This window comes from Narcine bancroftii, chromosome 3 (genome assembly GCF_036971445.1).
Source record: "Narcine bancroftii isolate sNarBan1 chromosome 3, sNarBan1.hap1, whole genome shotgun sequence".
Classification (NCBI taxonomy): Eukaryota; Metazoa; Chordata; class Chondrichthyes; order Torpediniformes; family Narcinidae; genus Narcine; species Narcine bancroftii.
Genome location: NC_091471.1, coordinates 327,110,958 through 327,135,645, shown reverse-complemented (window position 1 = coordinate 327,135,645; position 24,688 = coordinate 327,110,958). Strand labels below are relative to the sequence as shown.

General features: G+C 52.1%; 3 protein-coding genes across 6 annotated transcripts in view; 2 read left to right on the top strand and 1 right to left on the bottom strand.

Moving 5' to 3' along the window:
* LOC138759151 (protein-serine O-palmitoleoyltransferase porcupine-like) overlaps nt 1-3,248 on the bottom strand; it is a 141,929-nt gene extending 138,681 nt beyond the window's left edge. For 2 of the 4 annotated variants that reach the window (XM_069929158.1, XM_069929159.1), the window contains exons 1-2: nt 3,112-3,248; nt 1,896-2,057 (exon numbers count right to left, since the gene is read on the bottom strand). In XM_069929158.1, coding sequence (XP_069785259.1) covers nt 1,896-2,057; nt 3,112-3,233 — 284 coding nt within the window. In that variant the 5' untranslated portion in view covers nt 3,234-3,248. Of the gene's footprint in view, nt 1-1,895; nt 2,058-3,075 lie in introns of all 4 variants that reach the window. The other 2 variants (XM_069929155.1, XM_069929156.1) reach the window with 2 other exon arrangements.
* Nucleotides 3,249-3,965: 717 nt separating this feature from the next.
* On the top strand, nt 3,966-6,635 carry ebp (EBP cholestenol delta-isomerase). The gene is made up of 4 exons (XM_069929170.1): nt 3,966-4,276; nt 4,582-4,618; nt 4,729-4,859; nt 6,103-6,635. The coding sequence occupies exons 1-4, from the start codon at nt 3,976-3,978 to the stop codon at nt 6,330-6,332; spliced, it is 699 nt and encodes a 232-aa protein (XP_069785271.1). The 5' UTR covers nt 3,966-3,975; the 3' UTR covers nt 6,333-6,635.
* A 5,572-nt stretch (nt 6,636-12,207) lies between these two features.
* LOC138759159 (ubiquitin-conjugating enzyme E2 N) lies at nt 12,208-23,669 on the top strand. The gene is made up of 4 exons (XM_069929173.1): nt 12,208-12,316; nt 22,004-22,250; nt 23,042-23,182; nt 23,395-23,669. The coding sequence occupies exons 1-4, from the start codon at nt 12,287-12,289 to the stop codon at nt 23,430-23,432; spliced, it is 456 nt and encodes a 151-aa protein (XP_069785274.1). The 5' UTR covers nt 12,208-12,286; the 3' UTR covers nt 23,433-23,669.
* Nucleotides 23,670-24,688: the final 1,019 nt, after the last annotated feature.

Genomic DNA, 24,688 nt, shown 5'->3' with positions numbered 1-24,688 from the left:
CTATGGACACACACACAACCTATGGACACACACACACAAAACCTATGGACACACACTATCTCCTCACTTGTCAGGAAGGTGCCACAATGACTGCACTTCCTGAGAAGACTGAGGAGGGCAAGGTTACCGGCCATCATCAAGTCAACTCTGTCAAGAGCACCCTGGCCGGCTGCATCGCAGTGCGGTGTGGTCGCTGCATAGAAATGGATCAGAGGTCAATCCAGGACCACAAGAGCGGCAGAGAGGATCACTGAAGTCTCCCTCCCCCATCAATGTGATCGACCAGGATCATTATCTGAAGAGGGTGCACAAAATTGTCAAGGACCCCTTCCACCCTTCCCCCCCCCCCCCCAAACTCTGCACACAGCATCTGTCAGGTGCTCCCGTCAGGGAAGAGATATAGGAGTATCAGAGCCAGCACCACCAGGCTGAGGAACAGTTTCTTCCCACGGGCAGTGAGAATAAATGACCAAAGGAACTGCGAGGACTAACCATCCAACTCTCATATGAATGAAACAATATTTATTTGTATCGATGAATACTTGTCCTGAATATGTGTATCTGTGCTTGTGTTTTATGTCTAGGTGAGTGTCTGTGTGTTTTGCTCTGAGGACTTGTACAATTGGACAGCAATAAACTGGGCTTGAAATTGCACACAATTCATGTGCATCGGACACAGCTAAACAACCGATGCTCCCGACAGAACGCTATTACTGGCAGTTCCCATTGTTAAACGCACAGATGAAAGAATATCTGTCATCTCTCTCTAACCAGCAGTTATAAGTATCCCACTTCACTGCAGAATCTAATCACACTGATAACAAAGAATGGAGCACAACAGACCTGCACACAGAAAAGGGTCCCCAGGCCCACTGACCTGCACCCAGTCTATACCACCCCCCCCCATACCCTTCCCATCCAAATTCTTCTTAAATGTTAAAATCAAGACCACATTCACCTCTTAAAAAAAACCACATTCACCTCAGCTCATTCTACACTCCCACCACCTACTGCGTGAAGAAGTTCCCCCTAAACTTTTCCCCCTTTCCCCCTTAACCCATGTCCTCTAGTTTGGATCACACCTACCCTCTGTGGGAAAAGCCAACCAGCATTTACTCTTGTCTATCCCCCTCATAATTTTAAACACCTCAATCAAATCTCCCCTCTTTCTTCTACACTCCAGGGAATAAAGTCCAAACCTGTTTAACCATTCCCTGTAACATAAGTACTTCGGGATGGTGGTGCTGCCAGAGCTGGTGTAACGGCCTGTTAAAGGAGCCGACAATAAATTTATTTAAAATCCCTCAATTGCAGGGTCCACGCCCAAGATAGAGGCAGAGAAGGGGCTGTATGCATGGAGCACTCATGGAGGGGTTGCTCTGCCACAAGCAATTCTGGTAGGGCAGGTCCGCCTTCACTTAATGCATCACTCAGACGTCAGTGGTGGATGATAGGGGGCCCTCTCCCTGGGGATGCCTGGTGATGAGTGTGAAAGGATACAGAGAACCGGTTAACAGTGGTCCAATGTGAACGGCAAAAATAGCTACTTTAACCAGTTCATTGAACGGGCAATTTACTGGTCAGCCCGTGTGAAAACGGCTAGAGACAGGGAGGGATGTAGGAGAACAGAGGGGGTTAGAGACAGGGAGGGATGTAGGGGAATGGGGGGGGGGGTTATAGAGACAGGGGGGGGTTATAGAGACAGGGAGAGGTGTGGGGGACCGGAGGGGGTTACAGAGACAGGGAGAGGTGTAGGAGACCAGAGGGGGTTACAGAGACAGGGAGGGGTGTAGGGGATTGGAAGGGGTTACAGAGACGGGGGGGGGGGTGGTGCAGGAGACTGGAGGGGGGTGGGAGGGGCGAGCTACAGAGACAATCTCCCTCACACAGCTCACCCAGTCTCCAGACCACACGACATCCCAGGCAGACGAGGAGCAGCTGCCAGACCTGCTCTAGGCCCTGCTGGGCTGTGGGGTAGATGCAGCCCTGGGTCAGCTGTCGGAAGAACTCCTGTCGACTGAGCGTGGCCATTGCTACTCCTCCACCTTCGACCGACCCTGCGGGAGGAGAGAGCTCAGGTCACTCAGCACCTGTAATCAAGGCTACCCACCACTCCATCCCACAGAAATTACACTGGACGATGAAGATTTTATTTCTTAAATTTTTAAATTTAAATTACTTTAAAAGTTTTAAAATTTTAGAAACACCTAGTACTGTAACAGGCATTTCCGGCCCACGAGCCTGTGCCGTCCAATTACACCCAATTAACCTACAACCCCATTATGTTTGGAACAGTGGAAGGAAACCAGAGCCCCCGGGAAAAACCCATGTAGACACAGGGAGAACGTATAAACTTCTTAGCGTGGGGATTCGAACTCTGGTCCCAATCGCTGTAACAGCGTTGCGCTGACCACTATGCCAACCGAGAACACTTTTGGGTGTATTTTATGGATTTTTGGCTGCTGATCACAAATATTGCCATAAAAGTTTCCTGTCGCGTACCGTGTTTTAGATTTAACCTATTTATGTGATTTCCTGTCATATTTTAAGTCTGCTGGATAAAACAGTTGGCGTTGGAATTACCACAACCCCTTGCCAGCATTTGGGACCAGGGTCAGAATAAATGATTCAAGGCAGTCTGAGTGTATGTGAACATTTATGTACCTGTGTATTGGTTTTTGTTAAAAAAAGGTACAACAAACATCTGGATAATCCAACGGGTCTCAACCTTTTTCTTTCCACTCACACACCACCTTACTTAATTCCTTACCAACCACAGAGCACCTAACCACCCTGTGGTTAGTGATGGATTAGTGGAAAGAAAAGGTTAAAACCCACTGCTTTATACATCATTTCTCTGAATTACAAGGGCTGTACCAGTACAATGTGTCAGAATAAATAAGCTAAGGTTTGTATTTGAGGGTGTGTGTGAACATTTATGAACCTGTGTTGGTTTTTCTGTTAAAACCTGGATAATCCAGTCGGCCTCAACCTTTTTCCTTTCCCCAGGCCATGACTCCTTGACTATCCACAGGGCCGAGCCCGAGCCGTAAGGTCCTGCGATTCCCACTGTACCTGGGCTCGGCCGTCGCGCTCCTTCTTGTCCCTCACCTCAGAGCAACAGGCCCAGAGGCGGCCATCGCCATCCCTCTTCCGTCCGAGCCGCCGCCGCCATGGCCCCCGCGAAAGGAGGGGGCGAGCATGCGCAGTGGGGCGTCGCCCTCGCCGCGCATGCGCACATCAGTTACTCGGTTGCTCCTTCGCCTCCGCGGGCGGGAGAACAATCGCGCCCTCCCCTTCGCTGCGCGGCTGTCGTCCCGTCAGCCGCAGCTGGCCGTAGGAACGAGTGCGCATGCGCCGTTCCATCGCGTGTAACCTCCTGTCATCTGCGTTCGGAGTGCGCATGCGTTTCCTCCGCCTCACCATGGGTGGAGAGCGGGCGCACAAGTGTCCGTTTTGAATTCCCATTTGAGCGCCAAATCTAGGGTCCATGCCAATCCCCCACTCCCTCCAACCTCAGAGGGTTTGCCGCGCATGCGTCTGATTGTGATCTCCCTTCCTCAAAGCAAGTGGCTTAGTGGTGGAGGGGAGGGGAAGAGGTTCCCAATCACCGGCACTTGGGATAAGAAGTGACATGATAGGCGGACTAAGAAAAACAGCCACAGGCAGTCGTTCCCTTCCCCCGTCGCCTAGCAACTCCGCTGATCCGAGACCTGCCGACCAATCCGCAGGATCGAACGATGGTGGCGCGTGAGGGAGAGCACAGTAGGGGAGTAATAATTGGTGCGTGTCCATCAGGAAGATCAGAGCTTCTGATTGGATAAACCAAAAGCACGGGTCTTAATTGGAGGATTCCTAATCTCGCCTTCTTCTTCTTCGGGTCGATTGGGCTGGCGTGCCATCTATCAACCGAGACCGCCTTCTGATTGGTGGAGCCCGCGGAGGATATCAATAGGTGAGCGCATGCTCGCTGCGATGGGTAGGATGGCGGTCGCTCACCCGTACCAGCCTCGGGGGTTGTTGCTTCCCGGCTACCGCAGCAACGACCGGCCACTGTGGAGCCTGCTGGCCTTCCTGTTCACTGGCTGCGCGCTGCTGGCGGCTGCCACGTGGTGGCTGAGCGGCCGAGCCCGGGGAGCGAAGCGGCCGCGGGCTGCCCGCAGGGTGGCCGTGTGCTGGTTTGCCATCTGCGGCTTCGTCCACGGCCTCATCGAGGGCTGGTTCAGCCTGTACCACGGCGGGCTGGCCGGCGACCAGGCCTTCCTCTCCCAGCTCTGTGAGTGGGGAAGGGGCAAGAGAGAGAGGATGTAGGAGGAGAAGGGGTAAGAGGCACGGGCGGAGAGAGCAGTTAGGGGGAGGGAGAGGGTAAGGGGCAAGAGGGGATGAGGGGAGAGGGTGTAAGGGAGTGATGAAGTGAGGCGCGCAGAGAGGAGATGGGAGATAGGGAGGGGCAGCAGGATTTGTGAAGGGAATCCTGCACTCCTGGACAGGGCGGGCTTTGCTTTTCTCTTGGATAAGGAATCATCTTCTCGTACTGGTGAACACTGAGTTGGTAATTCTATCTATGCCTCTGTTTTACAGGGAAAGAATATGCCAAGGCGGACAGCAGATATATCAGGTGAGCATCTTCATGACAGCGATCCTTACAAACAATATTTTAAGATGGAATCTGCCCTGTGAAGAGAATTATTCTATCCTGTGACTCACTTGCCCTTCACCTCTCTGCAGTGGGGACAACTTCACTGTGTGCATGGAGACTATCACTGCGTTGACCTGGGGACCTCTGAGCATCTGGACAGTTGTTGCGTTTCTCCAGAATAAACCCTACCGTTTTGTCCTGCAGCTCATCGTCTCGCTGGGTAAGGGATTCAGCTACTGGGCCTGAGGATGGGGAGGCTGGTGTAAAGGGACCCTGGTAGTATGTGATGGGATGATGAGGAGGGTACTTCCCTGTGTCTGACCCCTGGGGGGGGGGGTTGTGTGACGGTATGGTGCGGAGGGAGCTTCACTTTGTATCCCATCCTCTGGGAAAGTGTGATGGGACGGTGCAGGGGGGATCTTCGCTCTGGGTCCGATTTCTCTTCCCTCCACCACAGCCACTCCTCCAGGAGTGTGTGATGGGATGGTGCGGAGGAGGCTTCGCTCTGTGTCCATCCCCCAGGGAGTGTGTGACATGATGGTTTAGAGGGAGCTTCACTCTGTGTCTGATTTTTCTCCAACCCCTGGGGAGTGTGCGAAGGGACAGTGTGGAGGAAGATTTCATTCCATGGTCTACAAGTCAGGATTGTTCTGTCGGGAGACACTTTAGGATTTCTTCCCCCAACCCCCCCTTGCTCACTGGCAGTAGTAACTACTAACTCCAGTGGTAAATATGTAAACAGATAACAAATGTAAACAAACTGTAATAGAGAGAGAATAGAAAGAAAATCAAGAAAGTGCCCAAGTAAGGGTCCTTAAATGAGTCCCTGGTTGAGTTTGTTGTTGAGGAGTCTGATGGTGGAGGGGTAGCAGCTGTTCCTGAAACCTAGACCTCTTTGAAGGCAGCATTCCCTGTAGATGTTCTCGATGGTGGGGTGGGTTTAGTCTTCAATGCCCTGGGCTGTGTCCACTACCTTTTGCAGGGCTTTACCCTCTGACCATGATGCAACTGGTCAGCATAGTTTCCACCATACTCTGCAGAAATTTGCCAGGGTCATTAAAAAAAACCTCCGTAAACTCCTGAGGAATTCGAGCCGCTGATGGGCTTTCTTCGTGATCCCATCAGTGCATTGGGTCCAGGAAAGATCCTCCAACATAGTGACTCCCAAGAACTTAAATGTGCTCCCCCTCTGATCCCCCAGTGATTACCTCTGGCTTTCTCTTCCTGAAGTCAAGAATCAGCTCCTTGGTTTTGGTGACATTGAGTGCGAGGCTATTGTTGGGGCCCCGTTTGGCCAAGTTTTCAATCGCCCTCCTGTCGGTAAATTTGTAGTTGATATTATTGCTCTACTGAGCCACAAAGTCCTAGGTGTAAAGAGGGCTAAGAACACAGCCCTGCTGTGCTCCAGTACTGATGGAGATTTTCTTGTCCTGCACGTTTGACGGCCCTCCCTCCCTCCCTAGGCCAGCTGTACGGCGACGTGCTGTACTTCTTCACGGAATACCGAGAAGGATTCCGGCACGGAGTTCCCGGCCACCCGCTCTACTTCTGGTTCTACTTCGCCTTCCTCAATGGCCTGTGGATCGTCGTACCCGGGGCCCTGATCGCCGATGCCTGCTCCAACCTAATCACTGCCCAGAGCGCAGTTGACCGGGGCGCTCTCCGGCCGCGGGACAAGCCCAAGGGCACGTGAGGGGGCGGTGGGTCCATCCCCAATCAAGGAGCAGGAAATTCCGCCGCGTGGTTGTAGTTCAGTGCCCGAGTGGATCACGCAGCATCCGTGGGGAAATAAACCATCACTGGGGGCAAATGAAGACTGCCACATGGTATAGGGCCTTCCCTACGGACAATGGTCCGACTTAGGATTTTCCAGTTACGGTGGGACAACAGCGTGACTGTCATTACTTATGTTCATGTGTGACGTTAAAGTGGGGGGGTCATCACAAGCATCGTTGATTTTTTATCCAATAAATGTTGATAATTCCTCCAAGGTGAATTTTTTGTAGCTTCCTTGGTCAATCACTTTTAGATCAATTGGAAAACTTGCAGGGATTGACACGGGGCAGTGGGATCAGTGTGAGGACTGACACGGGGCTGTGGAGACTGGCCCGGGGCGGCGGGCTCGGGGCGGGGACTGGCCCGGGGCGGCGGGCTCGGGGCGGGGACTGGCCCGGGGCGGCGGGCTCGGGGCGGGGACTGGCCCGGGGCGGCGGGCTCGGGGCGGGGACTGGCCCGGGGCGGCGGGCCCGGGGCGGGGACTGGCTCGGGGCGGCGGGCCCGGGGCGGCGGGGACATGTGGAAGGGGTAGAAGTGAAAGAGGCTGTGAGAGGTGATGGGGAGGGGAACAGGTGAGGGGAGAGAGAACATTGAATATTCTGTCTGGATGCACTCCAAACAGCTTCCCCTCTCCATCTCTCTTGCTCTTTTGTCTTTTCTTTCGCTCCCCCCTCCCCCTGTCAATTCTCCCTACCCCTGTCAATTCTCCCTCCCCCTACCCCTGTCAATTCTCCCTCCCCCTACCCCTGTCAATTCTCCCTCCCCCTACCTCTGTCAATTCTCCCTCCCCCTACCCCTGTCAATTCTCCCTCCCCCTACCCCTGTCAATTCTCCCTCCCCCTACCCCTGTCAATTCTCCCTCCCCCTACCCCTGTCAATTCTCCCTCTCCCTACCCCTGTCAATTCTCCCGCCCGCCCTTAACCACCAACATTCTGCTGCTGCCGCCCAGCCTCTCGTTGCAGAAGAGGACATTGAGGGAGGGCCTGTCAGCCTTTGCACTCCCTCTGCCCTATTCTCCCACCTCTGCTGACCCCCCCCGCCTCCTTTTTATATTTGGCCATCTGCCTGCTCTTAGTGTGCATCTGGGTGAGGATCTCGCACCTGTAACACCCATTGACTTCCCAGGATTTGAATCCCAGTCGCTGATGCTGTAATTGTGATGTGAGACCTTGATTGTGCGGACGGACCTGAGGCTTCCCCTCCCCCCAGACAGAAATGGCCTGCATGAGGTGACAGAGTTGAGGTGCTTGGGAGTAAATACCAGTGAGGAAGGGGAAGTTGAAATGTAAGAGGCAAGTTCTGCACACCGAGAATGTTGGGTGCACTGGCAATGGTGTTGGAGACAGGGACAATAGGATCTTTGGATAGGTACAAGAAACTGGATATTTTCAGCCTGGCGTCTGACGTTGTGTTGGTCACGGGTGTCGAGAACAACATCTGGTTCCGAGGGAGTTAAGCACCCACTGGAGTTCTATTCAACTCACTTTCAACTCTGCGTGAATGTTGTGACTACACTGTTTAAATAAATATTAAATTTGTGACAATAAATGCAGATTTTGAAGCCTTTTATTATGTTCCGTGGAAATGGGTGTGAATAAATTTGTGGCCCAGCTGATAGAGAAACACATACATTATGACAGATTATATATTTTCTGTTGTATTTAAGTATGTTTCAAAGGAGATCAATTGTGTGGGGTTTTTAGTGTTGGTCACGCACAGATACAAACACTTCAACGCAGATCTCATTTAAAATGCAAGAGTTTGGCTCAAGCCAGACCATCCAGGCTCCGGGTCTTTGCAAAATCTTTGAAGAATGCCTATAGAGACTTCACAAGTAGGTGTTAATCGGACATGCCGTGGAGTAATGGATTATTGTTTTGGAAAGCAACAGATGAACGGACTCAGGCCCGGAGCTGCAGTCTGTCTGAGTGCAGTTGGCTGTTCTAAGAGAGGGAGAGAGAGAATTCTATTATACAGTTCAGCAGCATCTCGTAGTGGAACATGGCAAGCTTGTGGAAAACCCCTATTTGGAAGATGGGTTGCGAGTTCTGAGTTCAGCCTGATCAAAGCCCTTGTGGTCCATACAAGAGGAGATAACTGGCTGTATAATGTTTCCCTTGAAATAAGGGAAACAGAAAAGGAACTCTGTGGTGATCTGAAAGAAAAAGGTTATCAACTGGAAAACCCTGATGGGGCAAGTTTCTTCGGTAAGACACTGAAGTGACTGATCGGAGGGAGTCAGTTTGTGTCCAACGAGCATCAAATCTCTCTCTCTACAAACCGACCTTCCTGAGCGGTAACTATTTACCTTTCAAGCACCAAAGCCTGGTGAAGATTCATAAATGTTAAATTTTGTGCACAGTATAAGAATTTCCTGATCCTAGTGAACTTAGAGAAGTGAAAGGTGAGATTGGACGGTGAATCAAAGAACTTTTCTGAACTTGCACACACATTATATACATGTGTGCTTAGAAGGGAATAAAGTTAATAGTTAAAGTTTGATCCTGTTTTTATGTTTAAAGATAATTAAAATAACTTCTGTTTAAGTAACCATTTGTCTTGGTAAATTTCTATTGCTGCTGGGTTTTGGGGTCCTCTGGGCCTATAACAACAGTCATCACAAAGAATTAGCTATTTCCAGGGAAAAATCCAAACAATCCCTGGAGTTCTCGTGGTCAGATCTGCCGTGGCTCTGTGAGCCAGTCCGCCTGTTGCTGGGGCGAGCCTGTTTTAAACACCAGCTGCAAAGCGCTGGGCACCAGTCCATCAAAGAACACACCCAGAAGTCGACTGGCACAACATGGAGAGTTGCCTCGCAGAGTAGTAGTGGGTCGGCAGCCTGTCACTGGCCACACACACACCAGCCAGCCCAAACCCTGTGGGCGAAAAAGTGAGGCCGAGACATTTATCCTGAGTGCAGGGGAATCAATACAGATTCGAATCTGATCGTCATCTCTTAAAGCTGTGGATGTTATAATGAGCAGCAGCTTAAAAAAAAGAGCTAACACTCTTGGAGACTGGTGCATCATTGCAGTAAAACACAAGCCACTTTAGACCAGGGGTTCTCAACCTTTATCTTTCCACTCACCTCCCACTTTAAGTAATCCCGACGCCATTGGTGCTCTGTGATTGGTACGGGATTGGTGAAGGTGGGATGTGAGGTAGGAAGGTGTTGAGATTCGTTTGGGGTTCAGAAGGAAATGAGTCCGGACGTGGAATGGATAACTAAAGGATTTATTAACACAGAAACAAACAGGCTGGCAGATCAGGAGCAATTAACAGGACAAACCAGAGTAATTAGCAATTTACAAGCAGTCAGAACCTAAACCCAGCAGCAGCATGCAATAAGAAGCAGTTTACAGGAGAAGGGGAGGGGGGAAATGCAACCAGCTTGTGACCAAAGAGAAAGGATTCTGATTAGGAAGGGTACCTACATGGGCTACCTACAGGGGTACCCCTGATCATTACACGGTACCAGCTGTGTCCACAGGCATTGGGAATACTTAAAGTGAGATGTGAGTGGAAAGAAAAAGGGTGAGAACCACTGTGTTTAGATTCAAATCATTATGTAATATTACCTAAATGGCAAGTGAAATATACATAAAACACTTAGTTGCAATTATATAAAAAAACCCATAAAATTTGTTCCACCAATTCTTTGACTGGAAGCCAAGGCCAGGTCCGTAAGGGCTGAAAGACCTCGACGGCTTGAGTAAGGAGTCTCTCCGTCCATGTGCTCTGTTTGCCTGGGGATTATGGTATAGGCCTTGTGCCCCTCAGGCACCCACATTAGCAGCAGCAGCCCCTCAGGAGGGCCCTGCCAATGTGGAGAATATGTGTCATGAAATTTGGCCACAGTAGTCACACCCAGTCTCCACCAAAAGTTACATAAATCATGGAAGATTTTTTTAAGTAGAAAAAATAGGTTAGAAAGAGAAAATCTCATTAATCCAAAACATTTTCTGAATTGTATCCAAAGTATGTTTAACCACCAGATTATTTGTCGAAGTGACCCGAGATTTATTTGTCAAGGGGAGTCTCACTTCCTCTGATTAACTTTCAGTTAAATACAGTCAACCAAAAACTTTTTTTTACAATCTCAATGACATACATTTCCTAAGAGCACTGATAAGAATTTAATTGATGTAATTTTTTAAATTTACAACCTTTCTATAACAGTTTAATATCGAACATTTATGGTGATTTGTTGAAAATAAGAGAGGCTCCCTCAGATAAAATTTAAAACCCTGGAAACAGGATCGACAGCTTCTAATTCTTGAATAACTTGGAATGTAATTTTCAAAGGGGTTAACACCTCTTCTTTACGTGCCTGTCACTCTCTCCAACAATTTAGGGCTCACATGCCCAAAGTCAAATGATCTCGGTTTGATGTGGATGTATCACAATCAGCAGTGAGGAAACGTACAGGAAGGAAATGGGTCAGGTTGTTGAATGGTGTAATGACAACAATCTTGTGCTCAACATCAGCAAAACCAAGGGGACGATTGGGGACCAAGAGGAAGTCAGGGGAAACACAACCCAGTCCTCATCAAGGGCTCAGTTGTGGAGAGGTTCAAGAACTTAAAATTCCTGGGTGTCGACATCTCTGAGGGTCTGTCCTGGAGCCTCCACGTTGATGCGATCAAGAAGTCTTGCCAGCGGCTAGACTTTGTGAGGTGTCCGTTACTGAAGGCTCTCAAAACCTTCTACAGGTGGACAGTGTAGAGTGTTCTGACCAGTTGCATCACTGTCTGGTACGGAGGCGCCAACTCTCAGGTCAAGAATAAACTCCAGAGGGTTGTTAATTTGGCCTGCGACATCATGGGCACTAGACTCCACTCCATCGAGGGCACTGACATGAGGCAGCCTCGACCTCCTCGGCGGCCAGGCCCTCTTCACTCTGCTCCCATCGGGGAAAAGGTCCAGGAGCCTGAAGACGTGCACTCAGTGGCACAAGGACAGTTTCTTCCCATCCGCCGTCAGATTCCTGAAGGATCCATGAACCCCAGACACAGCCTGACTTTTCGTGCCTGTTATTTTCACAGTAATGTTGTGAGTATGAGTGTTTGCCCTGTGACGCTGCCACAAAACACCGAATTTCACGACTTATTCCTGGCAGTAAATTCCGATTCTGGATGTTGGTGACAAAGTTGCCCCGGTGGACGTTGAGGAGGACAGCACAGCAGGACTGCTAGAAGCACATGAGGCATCGGCAGTGGTGACGGGAGGTGACCCCCGTCCCAGAGCCGTTCAGGAGGGTGGTCAGCACGACGGCTCTGTACTTGGGCCTTTCCTCCAGGGTTCGTTGAATAGCAGCTCCGATCGTGTCAAGTGACGGTCCCAGGAGCAGCCTTTAGTTACATTTCTTTCGCACGCCCCTCGACTTCCTCCGAGTTCTGCCCCTCAAGACAATTTTGCAACCCAAGTCTTTGGGTCTGCTGCAGTTCACCCCCCGCCCCCCGCCACCTGTCTGCAGTTCGGGCCTCCGATCTGCAGGTGCCGCTGCCGTGGTCCTCCGGGGGGGCTGCAGTGCGGTCCTCCCAACACCAGGTGCCGCTGCCGTGATCCTCCGGAGGCTGCGGTGCCCGTCCTACTTGGAGATGCACCTGGCGGAGACCAACGGAGGGTGCAGTGCGGTCCTACCGCCAGTAGCTGTCGTTGCATTAGACCACCGAATGTCTGTCGGTTGGTCGACCCGCTGACTATGGCGATGCTGGGACCTCCGGGGGCTGTAGAACAGTCCTCCCAACACCAGGTTCCGCTGCACCAGTCCTCCGGGGGAGTCCAGTGCGGTCCTCCCGCCGTCCAGGGCGCTGTGGCGGCGTTCAGGGCCCGGCCGCAGACCGTCCGCTGCGGGGAGTCGGCTCGACATGGCGGGGCTGCCGCGGCGCATTGTCAAGGTAAGCAGACGGCGGGCGGCCGGGACTCCATCTCGGGGCTGCCGGGGTCAAGGCGGGCCGCGAAACCGGGGCCTGGTCGGCGGGGAACGCAGGCCTTAACCCAGGACCCAGCGTGGAAACACAGACTTCAACACAGGACGGGGGGAAACACAGGCCTCAACTCAGGACTTGGGGAAACACAGGCCATAATGCAGGACCCTGGGGGAAACACAGGTATCAACGCAGGACCCGGGGGGAGAAACACAGGGCTCAACACAGGACCTGAGGAAGCACAGGCCTCAATTCAGTCCCCTGGGGGGGGGGGGGGGAAACACGACACAGGCCTCAACGCAGGACCTGGGGGAAACAGAGGCTTCAACGCATTATCCTGGGGAGGGGGGAAACACAGGCCTTAATGCAGGACCCTGGGGAGAAACACAGGCCTGAACACAGGATCTGGGGGAAACACAGACTTCAACGCAGGACCTGGGGGGAAACACAGGCCTCAACGCAGGATCCTGGGGGAAACACAAGCTTCAACAGGACGGGGGTGGGGGGGGAACACAGGTTTCAACGCAGGATCTTGGGGAAACAGGCCCAACGCAGCACCTGGGGAAATACAGCTGTCAACGCAGAACCCTAGGAGAAACACAGGCCTCAACACAGGATCCTGCGGGAGGAAAAACACAGGCTTCAACACAGGACTTGGGGGGAAACACAGGATCCTGAGGGAAACACGGACATCAATTCAGGACCCAGGAGAAAACACAAGCCTCATTACAGGTCCCTGGTGGAAACAGAGGCCCCAATGCTGAACCCTGGGGAAACACAGACCCCAATGCAAGACCTTGGAGAAAATGCAGGCCCCAATGCAGAGCCCTAGGTGGAAATGGAGAACCTTGGGAGAAACACAGGCCTCAATGCAGGACCCTGGGCAAAATGCAGGAAAATTGGGGAAACAGGTGCGGGACCCAAGGGGAAACACAAGCTCCAGGGCGGAAACCTTTTGGAAAATACAAGACACAATGCAGGATCCTAGTTAGAAACACAGGCCCAGATGCAGGACCTTTGGGGAACTGGCTCCAATGCATGATGCTAGGACCACACAGGACCTGAGGGAAATAACAGGCCACAATGCAGGACCCTTGGAGGGAATCACAAGCTCCAGCACAGGATCATTGGAATGAAACACAGACCCCCAACACAGGACACGAGAAATTTGGGCCACAATGGAGGATGCTTGAAGGGAAAAACAGGACCCTTAGGGGAAGCACAGGGCATGGGGAAGCACGTCCCAATGCAGGACACGGGGCAATCCACGAGCTCCAAAACTGATCACCTGGGGAAACACAAGACTCAACTTGGGACCTTTGGAAAGAACACAAGCCCCAGTTCAGGACCTTTGGGGAGTAAGCAATCCCCAGGTGCTTATCATTGGGCTCCCTGAACGCAGGACAGCCGTGGAAAACACCACCCCCAGAACACCCCGTGTTGGAAGAGTGTGGATGGGAGTCAGATTTCTGGATGTCAGCCCTGCAAAACTGCCCTTTGTTCAATTAACCCTACTCTTACTCCAATCCCCACCACCTCGACGAATGGGACACACAATGCCCTCACCCTCCCAGTTTTTGACCCCAACCTGTCAAACTTGGATCAGAGAATCCATCTTAGTTCTGAGAGAGTATGAGTTGAAATCTACCTCAAACTTTCAAGCTGCCAGGACTTCAAACCCTTGAAGGCGAGGCATTGCTGGCCAACACAAGTCTGTGATTCCCAAAACTAAAGGAACTAGCTTCTCCAGTTTCCGTTAATCCTCCAACCTGCATCATCTTCCCCCATTGCCTTTCCCCCATTGCCTTTCCCCCATTGCCTTTCCCCCAACTCATTCTCTCTTCCCTTTTCCCCATTTCCTTTCCCCCAACACTCCCCCGCTCTCTTTACCCTGTTTCCTTTCTTCCAACTCCCCGTCTCTCTTTACCCTTTTTCCTTTCTTCCAACTCCCCCTCTCTTGATACCCTTTCCTTTCTTTCAACTCTCCCCTCTCTACCCCGTTTCCTTTCTTCCAACTCCCCCCCTCTTTACCCTTTCCTTTCTCCCAGCTCTCCCCCTCTCTCTCTTTACCCCATTTCCTTTCTCCCAGCTCTTCCCCTCTCTTTACCCTGTTTCCTTTCTTCCAACTCCCCCTCTCTTGATACCCTGTTTCCTTTCTTTCAACTCTCCCCTCTCTCTTTACCCCATTTCCTTTCTCCCAGCTCTCCCCCTCTCTCTTTTCCCTGTTTCCTTTCTTCCAACTCCCCCCTCTCTTTACCCCATTTCCTTTTCCCCAACTCTCCCCCTCTCTCTTTACTCTGTTTCTTCTTCCAACTCCCCCCTTTACCCTTTCCTTTCTCCCAGCTCTCCCCCTCTCTCTTTTCCGTTTCCTTTCTTCCAACTCCCCCCTCTCTTTTCCCCATTTCCTTTTCCCCAACTCTCCCCGTCTCTCTTTACTCTGTTTCTTCTTCCAACTCCCCCCTTTACCCTTTCCTTTGTCCCAGCTCTCCCCCTCTCTCTCTTTACCCCATTTCCTTTCTCCCAGCTCTTCCCCTCTCTTTACCCTGTTTCCTTTCTTCTAACTCCCCCTCTCTCTTTACCCTTTTTCCTTTCTTCCAACTCCCCCTCTCTTGATACCCTTTCCTTTCTTTCAACTCTCCCCTCTCTCTCTTTACCCCATTTCCTTTCTCCCAGCTCTCTCCCTCTCTCTTTACCCTTTCCTTTCTCCCAGCTCTCCCCCTCTCTCTCTTTACCCCATTTCCTTTCTCCCAGCTCTTCCCCTCTCTTTACCCTATTTCCTTTCTTTCAACTCTACCCTCTCTCTCTCTACCCCATTTCCTTTCTCCCAGCTCTCCCCCTCTCTCTTTTCCCTGTTTCCTTTCTTCCAACTCCCCCCTCTCTTTACCCCATTTCCTTTCTCCCAGCTCTCCCCCTCTCTCTTTACCCCATTTCCTTTCTTCCAGCTCTCCCCCTCTCTCTTTACCCTATTTCTTTTCTTCCAACTCTTCCCCTCTCTTTACCGTTTCCTTTCTCCCAGCTCCTCCTATCTTTCAGCTCTCCCCAGCTCTCCCCCTCTCTTTACCCTTTCTCCCAGCTCCCCCCCTCTCTTTACCCCATTTCCTTTCTTCCAACTCACCCCCTCTCACTACCCCATTTCCTTCCTCCCAGCTCTTCCCCTCTCTCTTTTCCCTGTTTCCTTTCTTCCAACTCCCCCTCTCTCTTTACCCTTTTTCCTTTCTTCCAACTCCCCCCTCTCTTGATACCCTGTTTCCTTTCTTTCAACTCTCCCCTCTCTCTCTTTACCCCATTTCCTTTCTCCCAGCTCTCGCCCTCTCTCTTTCCCTGTTTCCTTTCTTCCAACTCCCCCCTCTCTTTACCCCATTTCCTTTCTTCCAGCTCTTCCCCTCTCTTTACCGTTTCCTTTCTCCCAGCTCCTCCTCGCTCTCTTTACCCCATTTCCTTCCTCACAGCTCTCCCATTCTCTTTACCCTGCTTTCTTTCTCCTAGCTCTCCCCCTCTCTCTTTACCCAATTTCCTTTCTTCCAACTCACCCCCTCTCTCTACCCCATTGCCTTCCTCCCAGCTCTCCCCTCTCTTTACCATTTTCTTTCTCCCAGCTCTCCCCCTCTCTCTCTTTACCCCATTTCCTTTCTCCCACCTCTTCCCCTCTCTTTACCCTGTTTCCTTTCTTCCAACTCCCCCTCTCTCTTTACCCTTTTTCCTTTCTTTCAACTCTCCCCTCTCTTTACCCCGTTTCCTTTCTTCCAACTCCCCCCTCTTTACCCTTTCCTTTCTCCCAGCTCTCCCCCTCTCTCTCTTTACCCCATTTCCTTTCTCCCAGCTCTTCCCCTCTCTTTACCGTTTCCTTTCTTCCAACTCCCCCTCTCTCTCTTTACCCTTTTTCCTTTCTTCCAACTCCCCCTCTATTGATACCCTTTTCTTTCTTTCAACTCTCCCCTCTCTCTCTTTACCCCATTTCCTTTCTCCCAGCTCTCTCCCTCTCTCTTTACCCTTTCCTTTCTCCCAGCTCTCCCCCTCTCTCTCTTTACCCCATTTCCTTTCTCCCAGCTCTTCCCCTCTCTTTACCCTGTTTCCTTTCTTTCAACTCTACCCTCTCTCTCTTTACCCCATTTCCTTTCTCCCAGCTCTCTCCCTCTCTCTTTACCCTTTCCTTTCTCCCAGCTCTCCCCCTCTCTCTCTTTACCCCATTTCCTTTCTCCCAGCTCTCCCCCTCTCTCTTTTCCCTGTTTTCTTTCTTCCAACTCCCCCCCTCTTTACCCCATTTCCTTTCTCCCAGCTCTCCCCCTCTCTCTTTACTGCATTTCCTTTCTTCCAGCTCTCCCCCTCTCTCTTTACCCTATTTCTTTTCTTCCAACTCTTCCCCTCTCTTTACCGTTTCCTTTCTCCCAGCTCCTCCTATCTCTCTTTACCCCATTTCCTTCCTCCCAGCTCTCCCCCTCTCTTTACCCTTTCTTTCTCCCAGCTCCCCCTCTCTCTTTACCCCATTTCCTTTCTTCTAACTCCCCCTCTCTCTTTACCCTTTTTCCTTTCTTCCAACTCCCCCTCTCTTGATACCCTTTCCTTTCTTTCAACTCTCCCCTCTCTCTCTTTACCCCATTTCCTTTCTCCCAGCTCTCTCCCTCTCTCTTTACCCTTTCCTTTCTCCCAGCTCTCCCCCTCTCTCTCTTTACCCCATTTCCTTTCTCCCAGCTCTTCCCCTCTCTTTACCCTATTTCCTTTCTTTCAACTCTACCCTCTCTCTCTCTACCCCATTTCCTTTCTCCCAGCTCTCCCCCTCTCTCTTTTCCCTGTTTCCTTTCTTCCAACTCCCCCCTCTCTTTACCCCATTTCCTTTCTCCCAGCTCTCCCCCTCTCTCTTTACCCCATTTCCTTTCTTCCAGCTCTCCCCCTCTCTCTTTACCCTATTTCTTTTCTTCCAACTCTTCCCCTCTCTTTACCGTTTCCTTTCTCCCAGCTCCTCCTATCTTTCAGCTCTCCCCAGCTCTCCCCCTCTCTTTACCCTTTCTCCCAGCTCCCCCCCTCTCTTTACCCCATTTCCTTTCTTCCAACTCACCCCCTCTCACTACCCCATTTCCTTCCTCCCAGCTCTTCCCCTCTCTCTTTTCCCTGTTTCCTTTCTTCCAACTCCCCCTCTCTCTTTACCCTTTTTCCTTTCTTCCAACTCCCCCCTCTCTTGATACCCTGTTTCCTTTCTTTCAACTCTCCCCTCTCTCTCTTTACCCCATTTCCTTTCTCCCAGCTCTCGCCCTCTCTCTTTCCCTGTTTCCTTTCTTCCAACTCCCCCCTCTCTTTACCCCATTTCCTTTCTTCCAGCTCTTCCCCTCTCTTTACCGTTTCCTTTCTCCCAGCTCCTCCTCGCTCTCTTTACCCCATTTCCTTCCTCACAGCTCTCCCATTCTCTTTACCCTGCTTTCTTTCTCCTAGCTCTCCCCCTCTCTCTTTACCCAATTTCCTTTCTTCCAACTCACCCCCTCTCTCTACCCCATTGCCTTCCTCCCAGCTCTCCCCTCTCTTTACCATTTTCTTTCTCCCAGCTCTCCCCCTCTCTCTCTTTACCCCATTTCCTTTCTCCCACCTCTTCCCCTCTCTTTACCCTGTTTCCTTTCTTCCAACTCCCCCTCTCTCTTTACCCTTTTTCCTTTCTTTCAACTCTCCCCTCTCTTTACCCCGTTTCCTTTCTTCCAACTCCCCCCTCTTTACCCTTTCCTTTCTCCCAGCTCTCCCCCTCTCTCTCTTTACCCCATTTCCTTTCTCCCAGCTCTTCCCCTCTCTTTACCGTTTCCTTTCTTCCAACTCCCCCTCTCTCTCTTTACCCTTTTTCCTTTCTTCCAACTCCCCCTCTATTGATACCCTTTTCTTTCTTTCAACTCTCCCCTCTCTCTCTTTACCCCATTTCCTTTCTCCCAGCTCTCTCCCTCTCTCTTTACCCTTTCCTTTCTCCCAGCTCTCCCCCTCTCTCTCTTTACCCCATTTCCTTTCTCCCAGCTCTTCCCCTCTCTTTACCCTGTTTCCTTTCTTTCAACTCTACCCTCTCTCTCTTTACCCCATTTCCTTTCTCCCAGCTCTCTCCCTCTCTCTTTACCCTTTCCTTTCTCCCAGCTCTCCCCCTCTCTCTCTTTACCCCATTTCCTTTCTCCCAGCTCTCCCCCTCTCTCTTTTCCCTGTTTTCTTTCTTCCAACTCCCCCCCTCTTTACCCCATTTCCTTTCTCCCAGCTCTCCCCCTCTCTCTTTACTGCATTTCCTTTCTTCCAGCTCTCCCCCTCTCTCTTTACCCTATTTCTTTTCTTCCAACTCTTCCCCTCTCTTTACCGTTTCCTTTCTCCCAGCTCCTCCTATCTCTCTTTACCCCATTTCCTTCCTCCCAGCTCTCCCCCTCTCTTTACCCTTTCTTTCTCCCAGCTCCCCCTCTCTCTTTACCCCATTTCCTTTCTTCCAACTCACCCCCTCTCGCTACCCCATTTCCTTCCTCCCAGCTCTCCCCTCTCTCTTTACCGTTCCCTTTCTCCCAGGTCTCCCCCTCTCTCTACCCCATTTCCTTTCTCCCAGCTCTCCCCTCTCTCTTTACCCTGTTTCCTTTCTGCCAACTCTTCCCCTCTCTTTACCGTTTCCTTTCTCCCAGCTCCATCCTCTCTCTTTACCCCATTTCCTTCCTCCCAGCTCTCCCCCTCTCTCTCTTTACCCTGTTTCCTTTCTCCCAGCTCTCCTCTCTCTCTTTACCCTGTTTCCTTTCTCCCAGCTCTCCCCTCTCTCTCTTTACCGTTTCCTTTCTCCCTGGTCTCCCCCCTCTCTTTACCATTTCCTTTCTCCAAACTCTCCTCCCCTCTTTACCCTTTCTTTTCTCCCAGCTCTCCCCCCTCTCTTTACCCTGTTTCCTTTCTCCCAGCTCTCCCCCCTCTCTACCTTGTTTCCTTTCTCCCAGGTCTCCGCTCTCTTTTTACCATTTCCTTTCTCCCAGCTCTACCCCTTTTCCCTGTTTCCTTTCCTCCAGCTTTCTCTCTCTCTCTCCCCTCCCCCCTCCTTTCTGTAGTTATGTCCCTCTCTCTTTCTCTTTCTCTCCCTGCTCCTTCCCTTTTCTCTCCTTTCATGGAGCCTTTCTCCTTTCCTCTTATCATATCTAATTAACTCTTTTTGTTTGTTGCTCCCTGCCCATTTTAGACATTCATAAAACACAGAAACAGGCCTGTTCCCAATTTACATCCAAATGACATATACCCCCCACAGTAAGTTTTGAAGGGTAGGAGGAAACTGGAGTCCTTGGGGAAAACCCATGCAGACACGGGGAAACGTACAAACTCCTTACAGACAGCGCAGGGATTTGAACCACGGTCCAGTCCTCATTACTGTAAAAGTTTTGTGCCAACCAAACCCCCTCCCCATTTACATTTATAAAATAGCATTTCGTTTTCCTCCGACATCCTTCCTGTAACATAAATGATCTACTGCAACCAACTTCCGCCTGCCGTAAGGCAGACAAAGAGTTGCCGTTACTGTCCCCCCAGCACCCCTTACAGAATAAGAGAAAAAGAAGCAAAAGAGAATCCCCTCTCAGAGTCGCTGAGCGGCTGTGGATTCTCTTCCCGCAGTCACATAGACACCTGTCTGATCCATCAGCTGCCAGAGCTCCAGATCCAAACCTCTGGAGCAATCTGGAAGCCTTCCGCGCCCGAGGCCCCTTCGGGAGCCCTCTCTTGCCCTCGGGGCCCACTCGAATCCTGGCTCTGATACCTGGTTCCCACGAGCACGTCACCAGCAGCCCTCAGCCGCTGAGCCCCTCGCTGGTCCAACCCCAGCAATCAAGCTTCCTCAAACCTCCAGGGTCGGGGGAGCTCGTGAGATTCAGCAAGGGGTTCCCGCTAGCTGTTGCCCTATGTTGCCCGACAAGTGGAGCAATCTCTGCTCCCACCCTCGCTGGGACCAGGCCTCCTTGTGCTTCTGAATCCCAAGGAACATTGTTCCTCAATGGGAAAAAAACCTTTTCCTGGGAATTTGCCTGGAGTGTCCCCTCTCGACCAGTCTGTGTGGGCTGTCAAGGTTCAGGGCCATGCAGGGAATATTATCCCTGGATAGTACGCCTTCCACACCATAGAGCTCCCTCCTCACTGCCCCTCCGACAGTGCAAAGCTCCCTTCTCACCACCTCTCCAACAGTGCAGAGCTCCCTCCTCACTGCCCCTTCCACAGCGTGGAGCTCCTTCATCACCTCCCCTCCTACAACAGAGCTCCCTCCTCACTGCCCCCTCCTGCAGAGTGGAGCTCCCTCCTCACCGCCCCTCTCTCTGTGCGGAGCTCCCTCCTCACCACCCCTCCCACAGCACAGAGCTCCCTCCTCACACCCCCTCACAGCATGGAGCTCCCTCCTCACTGCCCCTCCCACAGCATGGAGCTCCCTCCTCTCCACCCCTCCCACAGCCTGGAGCTCCCTCCTCACCACCCCATCCATGGCACAGGTTTCCTTCCTGATGTGGTAAATTGGATCAGCAAGTATGCTTGTGATTTGAAGATTGGAGGCTTTGTGGAGAGAGAAAATTTTCCAAGCTTGTAGATGGATCTGGACCAGCTGGGAGAATGTGACAAAATGGCAGATGGAGTTTAATGCAGACAAGGGTGAGGTGTTGCATTTTTGAAGGACAAACCAAGAAAGGACGTACACGGTGAATGGTCAGGCGCTGAGGAGAGCGGTAGAACAGAGGGATCTGGGAATACAGATGGATAATTCCCTGAAAGTGGTGTCGCAGGTTGTAAAGAAAGCTTTTGGCCTCTTAGCCTTTATAAATTAAATATTGGCTCCAGGAGTTGGGATATTATGTTGAAGTTGTTTAAGACATTGGTGAGGCCAAATTGAATTGTGTGCAGTTCTGGGTGCAAAACTACAGGAAGGATGTCAATTGAAAGAGAGCAGAGAAGATTTACTAGGATTTTTCAAGAACTGAGTTACAGGGAAAGATTAAACAGTTTCAGACTTTATTCTTTGGAGTGAAGAAGAATGAGGGGAAATTTGATCGAGGTTTACAAGATTATTAGGGGTGTAGAGAGAATGGATGTGAGGAGGCTTTTTCAACAGATTGGGGGAGATCAATACGAGAGGTCATAGTTTTAAGCTGAAGGTGGAAAGGTTTAGGGGAATGTTCTTCTCTCAGAGAGCGGAGTGTGGAACGAATATGGTGAATTTGGGCTTGATCATGTGTTTTAAGGATAAATTGGATCGATACATGGATGGGAGGGGACTGGGGTGTTATGGTCTTGGAGCAGATCAGTGGGACAAGGGAGATGATGGTCAGTACATACTAGAAGGGCTGAACGGCCTGTTTCTCTATGCTGTTACATTTGATGTATGGTTCGATGGTGCTGTGATGGAGATGAATCCCTTCCCCGGTGGGATGATTGGGGTCGAAGCCCCTCACGGGTGGAGGTGATGGTTTGCAAACAAATCCCCTCCCTGGTGGGGATCTGGGGGAAACAAATCTCCTTCCTAGTGGGGCAGGAGTGGAATGAACCTCCTACCCACCCACCCCCATCCCAGAGAGACAAGGGGCATGGGATGGGACTCGAACCCCCTTAACCTGATAGGACAGAACGAGCCTCCTCTCCCCAGTGGGACGAGAGGAATGGGAGAGAACCAGCCACCGGCCCTCTCACTGCCCCACGGCCTCCCCGCAGGAGACCCAGCGACTTCTGGCGGAGCCGGTGCCAGGGATCCGAGCTCAGCCAGACGAGGCCAACGCCCGCTACTTCCACGTGGAGATCGCTGGGCCCCAGGACTCACCCTTTGAGGGCGGTAGCTTCAAGCTGGAGCTCTTCCTGCCCCAGGAGTACCCGATGGGTGCCCCCAAGGTCCGCTTCGTCACCAAGATCTACCACCCCAACGTCGACAAGCTTGGCCGCATCTGCCTTGACATTCTCAAAGGTGAGTATCCCCTCTCCGTCCCCCTTCTCCCCATCCCTGCTTCCCCTCTCCCCACTCCCTGTCCCCCTTTCCGTCTCTCTTCTCTCCCATCCCCCACCTCTCCATCCCTTCCTCACCCTCTCTATCCACTTTTCCCACTGTCCCCTTCTCTCTCCCCAGCCCTCACCCTCATGTCCCTTTCTCCTACCTCCTCATCCCTTCCTTGCCCCCTGTACTCCCCCTCTATGCCCCCTCCACTCCCTTCCCCCTCCCCCACCTTGCCCCTCTCCCCTTCCCCACCCTCCTCTCCATCCCTTCACTACCCCCCTCTCCATCCCCTTCCCCTCTTTACCCCTTCTCAATCCCTCTCTATCTCCATCCCCCTCTTCCCTTCCCACCACTTTCTGTCCATCTCCCCTGCTCACTTCCCATCTTCCTTTCCCTCACCCTCTCCCCATCCCCTTTCTCTCACATCTCTCCTCCCCCTCCTTTCATTCCCACACTCCCTCTCCCCTCCCCCCATCTCCCACACTCCCCATCACTCCCTCCTGCTATATTTTCCCCCACCCCCATCCCTCCCCCCTCTCCCACCTCCTTTCCTCTGCCAGGCCACACACAGACCCAGTCACAGGGACATGTGCCCTCTGCCCCCCTTCACTGGCCTGGTGATTGGTGGAGAATGGACCAGCCACTGGAGCCCTGGCCGCTCAGTGCCACCCTCAGGCCTGGGCATCAGGGGTGGGGCCAGACAGAGGGGGTTGGCTTCTGGGGAACTTGGACTGACCGTATGCTCCCTTTTCTTTTCTCTGCAGATAAGTGGTCCCCAGCCCTGCAGATCCGGACAGTCCTGTTGTCGATCCAGGCTCTCCTGAGCGCTCCCAATCCTGATGACCCTCTGGCAAACGATGTGGCAGAACAGTGGAAAAACAGTGAATCACAGGCCATAGAGATCGGTGAGTGTGGGGAGAGTATCTGACCCCCGGGGAGGGTGTGACCGGAAGGTGCGGAAGGGGCTTCACTCTTGTGTCCGACCCCCCCCCCCCCCGGGAGTGTGTGACGGGACGGTGCGGAGGGAGTGTCCGATCCTGGGGATTAGGTGACAGGATGGCGTGCATGGGGACAAGGAAAGCTTCTCTCCATGTCTAACCTGTCTTCCTTCCTCCAGCTCGCACGTGGACTAAACTCTACGCAATGAACAGCTAGACTCGGACTGCCAACCTTCCCCGCTCCACCACCCGCTCTCCCTCATCCCCAGCCATCATCTCTCCAAATGTACAGCGTCCATGGAATTCTGGGATGCCCTACTGTTATTTATAACTCCTGTTCCGTACAGAAATGCTAAAAAAAATACCCCTGTTTTTCTTTTGTAATAATCTCTGGATTTGGGACAATGTGACCTGTTGTGTAAGATGTGTACATGTAAATAAATCATTGTATGGACGTCTTGGTTAGCTGGTTTGCTTCGTGCATGGGGTACCTGTTCCCCCTCCGCGGTTTGGGAACTGCTCTGAGGGGGAAGCTCTGCGTGAGGTGGTGAGGAGGAAGCTCTGTGCTGCAGGAGGAGGCAGTGAGGAGGGAGCTCTGTGCTGTGGGAGGGGCGGTGAGGAGGGAGGTCCGTGCTGCAGGAGGGGGCAGTGAGGCGGGAGCTCTGCGCCACGGAAGGGGTGGTGTGGAGGGAACTCCGCGCCACGGGAGGGGCGGTGTGGAAGGAGCTCTGTGCCACAGGAGAACAGACAAACTCCTTACAGACAGCGTGGGATTCAAATCCCAGTCCCGGCCGCTGTTAAGACGTTGCGCTGACGCTGCGCCAACTGTGCCACTCCCTCCGATCAAATTCTCAGACACAACCCCCCCCCCTCCCCCCCCCCCCGCACTTTCAACACCCCCACTCTCAGGAGCGAACTCCCAACATTCTCAGTGAAGAAATCCCTCCTCGTCAACTCAAATCCTACCTGCGAGTGGTGGGGGGCTAATGGAGCAGATCCTGAAACCAGAAAAGCTGGACCTTGACCCACAATCGCCTGATGCATCCAGCAGCTTCGACCTCTGGCTGCATGGCTTCGAAGCCTTCCTGCAGGCCTCCTCCGACTATCGTTCGATCAGAGGATGACAGGCTGCAAGTGCTGTATTCCCGGGTCAGGCCCCTGGTATAGTCGATGATCAGGGGCACTGAGTCATACCCAGAGGTGATGAAAATATGGACAGGTCAATACCTGAGGAGGGTAAAGGAGGTCACCGCCTGGCTAACCGAAAACAGCGACCCGGAGAAACTCGAACACAGAGTACCTCCAAGGGCCCCTGTGGGCTCTCGGACGGGCCAGTGGCCACAAGGCCGTGGGAAACATGGAGGACCTGATCAGAGACGCTCATGTCACTGGACATCAGATCCTGCTCTGAGGGCAGTTGAGCTAGCGGGCATGCTGGAGGTGGCCCTCCAAAACAGGGACACCTACTCGCCT

Bases quoted from the DNA above. Each gene is read 5' to 3' on its own strand.
- ebp (XM_069929170.1), top strand. From the start codon at position 3,976: ATGGGTAGGATGGCGGTCGCTCACCCGTACCAGCCTCGGGGGTTGTTG. The intron at 4,277-4,581 runs GTGAGTGGGGAA...TCTGTTTTACAG, and splicing joins GGCCTTCCTCTCCCAGCTCT to GGAAAGAATATGCCAAGGCG. The intron at 4,619-4,728 runs GTGAGCATCTTC...ACCTCTCTGCAG, and splicing joins GCGGACAGCAGATATATCAG to TGGGGACAACTTCACTGTGT.
- LOC138759159 (XM_069929173.1), top strand. From the start codon at position 12,287: ATGGCGGGGCTGCCGCGGCGCATTGTCAAG. The intron at 12,317-22,003 runs GTAAGCAGACGG...GCCTCCCCGCAG, and splicing joins TGCCGCGGCGCATTGTCAAG to GAGACCCAGCGACTTCTGGC. The intron at 23,183-23,394 runs GTGAGTGTGGGG...TCCTTCCTCCAG, and splicing joins ATCACAGGCCATAGAGATCG to CTCGCACGTGGACTAAACTC.